The sequence below is a fragment of the Semicossyphus pulcher genome, unplaced genomic scaffold (assembly GCF_022749685.1).
Source record: "Semicossyphus pulcher isolate SPU_LCO1_2020_fin unplaced genomic scaffold, fSemPul1.0.p SCAF_1, whole genome shotgun sequence".
Classification (NCBI taxonomy): domain Eukaryota; kingdom Metazoa; phylum Chordata; class Actinopteri; order Labriformes; family Labridae; genus Semicossyphus; species Semicossyphus pulcher.
In genome coordinates this window covers 3,986,400-3,992,399 of record NW_027211603.1, presented here as the reverse complement: position 1 = coordinate 3,992,399, position 6,000 = coordinate 3,986,400, and the positions used below count along the sequence as shown (strand labels likewise).

The following is a 6,000-nucleotide window of genomic DNA, read 5'->3' as shown; positions in this document are numbered from 1 at the left end:
GCACTGTTGGCACAAAAATAAAACAAACACCGGTGTTCTCCTTGAACCCTCCCAGACAAACTCCCCACCCCCACCCTAACGTCTCCAAACCTCCTCAACCTCGACCACAGCTCGGAGAAGACCAAAAGTTTGCAAAGAAACACTTAGAATTTTTTTTTTTACTCAACATATTTATAGAAAAAAGTAGTTCATCCTGCCCCCTCTGACCCCCTCCCTACACCCCTCCCCCGCCCCCCCCGCCCCCCGTCCTCTGGTCTCAGGAGCTGGAGGGGTTGGGCAGGTCGAACACGATGGGGGGGTTGGTGGGCTGGAAGCTGACGGTGCAGGTCGACGCGTTGATGAACGTCGTGTAGCCGTCTGTCATGATCCCGTAGCCTGAGGGGGAAGCAACAGGAAGCATTCAATCACTTAACCATCAGCGTCAGAGACTCGGCAGTCAGGGACGAAGTGTCTGATGAATTATTCACCAAAAATTACCAATTTATACGGTTAATACTCAGTTTAGCAATTTGTACTCTGGTCTTTACTTGAAGCATTTTTCATGAATTGTATTGATTTATCACCTTAGTTCCTCTTCTTTGGTTTGTTTTTCTACAGCTAGACTTTAATTAAAGAAGAAATATGTGCATATAATTTGTGTTTTGGCTGTTAAACACAATTTGGATTTATCTTTGAGGTCCTTCAAAGTGTTTTAAGCTTGTTTGGTTCTCTTATGCCAAAGACAGAGACACAGTATTTCAATTAATGTTTCGCAATTATTTACATTTTATGTCTTAAGATGACTAAAATAAGGGGAAAGAAGTATGTCATTAATTTTAGGCAGCGTTCACTTTTAATTGCCAAACATTTGAGAGTCTGTTGATTCTAAAACACAATTTTTCTCATATGTAATCTCTCCAACGTGCTGTCGTACAGACTAGAAAGTCATCAGAATTAAAAAGGATGTACAGACAAAAAGAACAAAGTCGGAGAGGGACGTGTCCACTATACGACGGCGTATCGGGGCCATGGTTAAAAAGGTAAACAAAAAGGGAGGAGAAGAGTAAAATTCAGAGAAAAAACTGGAGATTAAAATCAGACATTTGCCAGAAAAAATGGCAAATTTATGAGATTATAAAGTCATAAATCTGTGAGAAAGAAAAACGAGTGACATATTGCTAATAGGAGAGTTTAAACAGGACGCCTGTGTAAGCAGCAGAGCCACGGCTGTTATTAGCCCATCACAGTAAGAAATGATATATATGAGTATCGGCTTACGTCCGATATGCATCAATTTGTTATCGTCTATTCAGCACACGACAGAGCAGAACAAAAGGAGCCAACAGACAGACGGCATGATTGAAACTTGCTCTAAATGTTAAACAGGTTATGAACTATGAAATTATCGGTTATCAGCCATTAGAAGAAGGTCATTATTGGTTATCTGTCTTTGCTAAATAAAAATCATATCACGCAATCTAACAAAGTGTTTCCTGGATCTAATTCTCCGTACCTTCATGAATGCCTCCGAAGGCGTGAAGTTTGGGTCTCACCCTCTTCTGCACCGTGTTGAGAAGCTCCACGCAGCCGACCCGCTGCAGCTCTTTAGGAACCCAGTCTCTGAACCCTGCACACACAGACACAGTGGTTGTTAGTCCAGGTGTGGTTTATTAGTTTTTAATGTGCATCCACTTCATATACAGAACTGTGACACACTGGTTACGTCACTGCGTGTGTTTTTCATGCTGTGCATGGACATAACATTGTTTTCTGGAGCTGAGTTGCTGAGGGGTGAGCCATCTCACATCCTCACTATCTCTGCTGAGAGATGAACAAGCAAAACAGCGACCAGGAAGTGACAGGTAAACAAAACATAGCAACATGGCGGCGGCCGATGTAACACCATCACGTCCTAAAACTTCTGGGAGCATTTCAGCCTCAACGCTGCAAAGAAAAGGATCGCCTGCAGGATTTGATGTTTCGCAGGAGCACGCTGTGAATGCGCGAGCATCTGAAGAGAAGGTTGGAGTTGTGATTGATTTATGTTTTACATCAGCACTTTGTCTGTCGTTGGTTTTAAATGGACAAAAACTAGATCAGCAGCAAAGTTTATTAATATTATATCATATTTATTGTCTTTATTGTTAGTTAGCACATGCTTCAAAGAACCCCCAACTGAATTTAAAAGCTGAGAGCTAAATAAGAGCCATTAAATAATTGTGCTATTCATTCGATTAGTCGATTAATCGTTTCAATAATCGATGACGAGTCAACTATCAAAACAGTCGTTAGTTGCAGCTTTATTATTTTATTGGAAGCAAACATTAGCTTTTCACATACTCAAGTTGCCATATGCAGTCATTCATCATTGCTGCAAAGATTGTGATTATTTAGATTAAAAAAACTCTCTCTCTCTAATATCTTTCCAGTTTTCTCGAGAGTTGGCTGTCCAAGCATTAGCTGAATCAGATACGTTGCGACTAGGGGTGGGAATCGCAGGATTACTCACGATACGATACGCAATATGTGGCGCATGATAACATCACGATACAGTGATTCTGCGATAATTGATATATTGCAAGGTAAACATACATCACGATATTTGACGAATTTCTTCTTTGGCCAATTAATTTCTGTTCCCGTTACCTCATTCATGTCATAAACGCCACAAGGAGTTATGAAGTAGTGACGCTGTGAGTCAAAGTCGCAAGGAAATCTGTTTAGAGCGCCAAATATTTGTAAATTGACATATCGATATTTGACGGCAGTCTGATGATAATTGTATCACACGTAAGGTTGGGTTTAAAAAAAAGATTTTTCCGATTCAAATCGATTCTCATTTGAATGACCCAATATTGATTCATAAATCCAGAGATTGATCTTAAAAAATATGTATATAAGCGTGTCTGATCACTCACATATCTGAGCGCTCCTGAACGCAGCACGACTCAGCGCATCCCCTCGAAACACGGCAGTGAGGGAGACATGCCCGGACTTGTTTACTGCAGCTTCTACGGAGACGTCAGTGATCGCTGACTGACTTTTTTTAACGTGTGTGCGTCCATGAATATGTAAGTTAATTTTGCTCTGATGTTTATGTTACTCTCTGTTAGCGTTAGCTTTAGCTGTGAGGGTATTTTTTTGCATGTTGTTATACAGTATGTGTTTCCCTATAACTCTCGTGTGGCTTTGTTCTCTCGCTGTGAGATCTCGTGGGCAAATCTCACGCAAGTTGAAGCCCAGTTCATTTAATCAAAACCACGAGCCAGATGTTCAGACTGAAAATCTGAAACTGGACAGAAAGTTAATAAGCGGTCTAATTCATAAAATTGTTAATATTGTGCTGACCGCTGTGTGTTGGTCATGTTAGATAACAAGTACATGATGTCACTTCTTTAGGGTCAGTTCTTATTGTAAACATTTTGATAACGCAGCAGGTTAGAATTGAGAAATCTTTATCGATACCCAGCTCTAATCGCACGAGTCAGGACAATGATACATTGCCGTATCGGTATATTTTGTCCCACCCCAGCTATCGAAACACATTCTGGCAGCTGAATCACGTAATGTTATTGATAGTTCTTCCATACTTATAAAACCCCGAATCTTTCCCATCTTGTCTCTCCCATTTTAGCAGAGCCATCCCTTCATCTCCCGCCCCCCCCTCAGCCCTGCCCTCTTCTCCCCTGTTCTCTCTCCAACCGTTTGCAGCATCTGTCACACTGGTGCAAAATCGAGTTTCCATGCAATCAAACGTCCACAGCGGCTGCCGCAGCAGCACCAGCAGCAGCCCTCCGTAGGCGAGAGGGAAGGAAATCACTCAATAAAGCCAGATGGAGAGCGAGGAAGAGGGGGGAGAAAAAAAACACGCCGGGAAAAACAACCGGGGCTCAAAGAACTGGAAGGAAAACTGAATCAGACTGGAATAAAGGACAACAAACAATGTGTATTTTCTTTTTCATGAAGTCAAATATTGAATCGTGGAGCAGGTTTGAGTGTTCGATCTAAACAGTCTGCAGTCTGCACACACACACACACACACACACACACACACGCACACACACACACACGCACACCTCTGCACACACTGCCTGCTGCGACGCCTCCAGTGACTTCCAACAGATTTCGAATAATTAGGTACAACCTCATTAGATATGGTGATGAGGGGGCTGTGATTGGTTAATTGGACTCACCGAGCGGAGGTCCGTGGGTCATCAGGATGTCGATGCCTTCAGGGACCTGGTTCCACTTATCCAGCAGAGACTGACCTCGAGGCAGGTTGAACCCCCAGCCGTTAAACCACGGAGTCCTGCAGAGACGGAGGGACAGAGATCACATGAACACCGAGCTCAGCCGTGATTAGGCAAGATGGGAAAAATGGATATTCGACAGGAAGAGAAAATATATCAGTGAATTTTTCCTCAGGATGTTTTTTCTTAAAGCTGCGGGGGCATGATAGTTTTATTTTAATGAGTTTCCTCTGTGTCTGTATGTTGGAAATTCACTTAATTAACCGCTTTTAAATGAAATGACAGTAAATTTAAATCAAAATAAACAGCGCTGATGAATGTTAAGGAACGAACAGGTCGTGTTTATGTCCCTGGACTGTCCCCAGTTTAGAAAAATTCAATAAAATGTTTTGACATTAACAGTAAATCTGAAGGCCGTGAACGCATCATAAAGACATATGGCTGCATTTTGTCACAAAGAGGGGCGAGACAAAATATCGATACAGCAGTATATCGTCGTGTAAGCAGCAGTCCCAACAGGGCAGAGCGGCGGAGAGGAACAGGTGAATCGAGAGGGAGGGGGTTGTGTTTTTGTTTCTCACAAATTTATTATCTTATAATCTTAAAAATTTGCCTTTTTTGGGGCAAATTTACGACTTTAATCTCAGAATTTTGTTTGCTTTTTCTCTGAACTTTAATCTTCTCTTCCAGCTCCGTGTTTTTGTTTGTTTTTTACGCGGCTCTAATTCACCGTTGAGTTAAGAAAAATTCATTAATATGTTACATTTTGACATTAACAGTAAATGAGGCTGCATTTTGTCAGAAATGGGGTGGGACAAAATATCAATATCGCCGTCCTGACTTGTGTGATACAATTATTGGTAGGCTGGTGCCAAATAGCGATATTTAAATGTACAACGATGCTCTAAAGAAATGTCTCTGCGATTTTGACTCTTCGCGGTGGGAGTATAAATGAATTGCCCGAAGAAGAAGTTCATCAGATATCGTGATGCATCATTATGTGATTGTATTGCTACATATGAATTAACGCAGAATCTCTGTATCATGATATTATTGTTATTGTGGGTCCTGTATCGCGTATTGTATCGTATTGCAAGTAACCCTGTGATTCCCACCCCGAGTCTGAAAGGTTTGCATTATGTAAAAAATGCTACATTACTTTGAACGGCTTTAAGGGAATGATAGGAGTTATTTTATTTTGAAGCAGCTGCAGGAAGTTGAAGTTAGGTTCTGTGTAAAAGAGTTTGAGGGATAAATCAGACGTTGGAATGTAAAGAAGCTGTGACTGCATGATGAAGAGGTTGAAACGTGCATTAAAGGGGCCTCAGGGAGATCGACAAGTTCCCCTTAAACATGCAAACAATCATTACAGGATTTAAAATAGCCGTTAATAAGGAGCTTTAGTTAGTTTAGTTAAGTTGGAGAAGGGGCAGTGCAAATAAAACATGCCTGTGTTTGGCAAAAGGCTATTTTTCGTCTTTATTCTCTGGCCAATGTGTTAAAAAGGCTCCATAAAAACATCAGAGACGGAGCATGAGCATGCTGTTTAAAGACACGGGACACACAGGTATTAAAAACAGTACGAGACATTTATACATGTAGAAAAAAACATTGTAAACAACCGGGACGCGGCCGGAGCGCTCGGTTTGCTGCACCTAAGCGGGCGCTTCAATTTAAGGAGTCACAATCAGGTTTAGTTAATTACAGAAGCCAAAAGTAAACGAGTGACTGTGGAGGACTCTTGGCAGAGAAAACCAAAGTGAATTTCTAA

At 41.5% G+C, this 6,000-nt stretch overlaps 1 protein-coding gene across 2 annotated transcripts in view; it reads right to left on the bottom strand.

Annotated features, from left to right (window-relative positions):
• Positions 1-250: 250 nt before the first annotated feature.
• mpped2a (metallophosphoesterase domain containing 2a) overlaps positions 251-6,000 on the bottom strand; it is an 83,291-nt gene continuing 77,541 nt past the window's right edge. For both annotated transcript variants that reach the window (XM_069659351.1, XM_069659352.1), the window contains exons 5-7: positions 4,173-4,288; positions 1,493-1,606; positions 251-375 (exon numbers count right to left, since the gene is read on the bottom strand). In XM_069659351.1, coding sequence (XP_069515452.1) covers positions 257-375; positions 1,493-1,606; positions 4,173-4,288 — 349 coding nt within the window. In that variant the 3' untranslated portion in view covers positions 251-256. The remainder of the gene's footprint in view (positions 376-1,492; positions 1,607-4,172; positions 4,289-6,000) is intronic.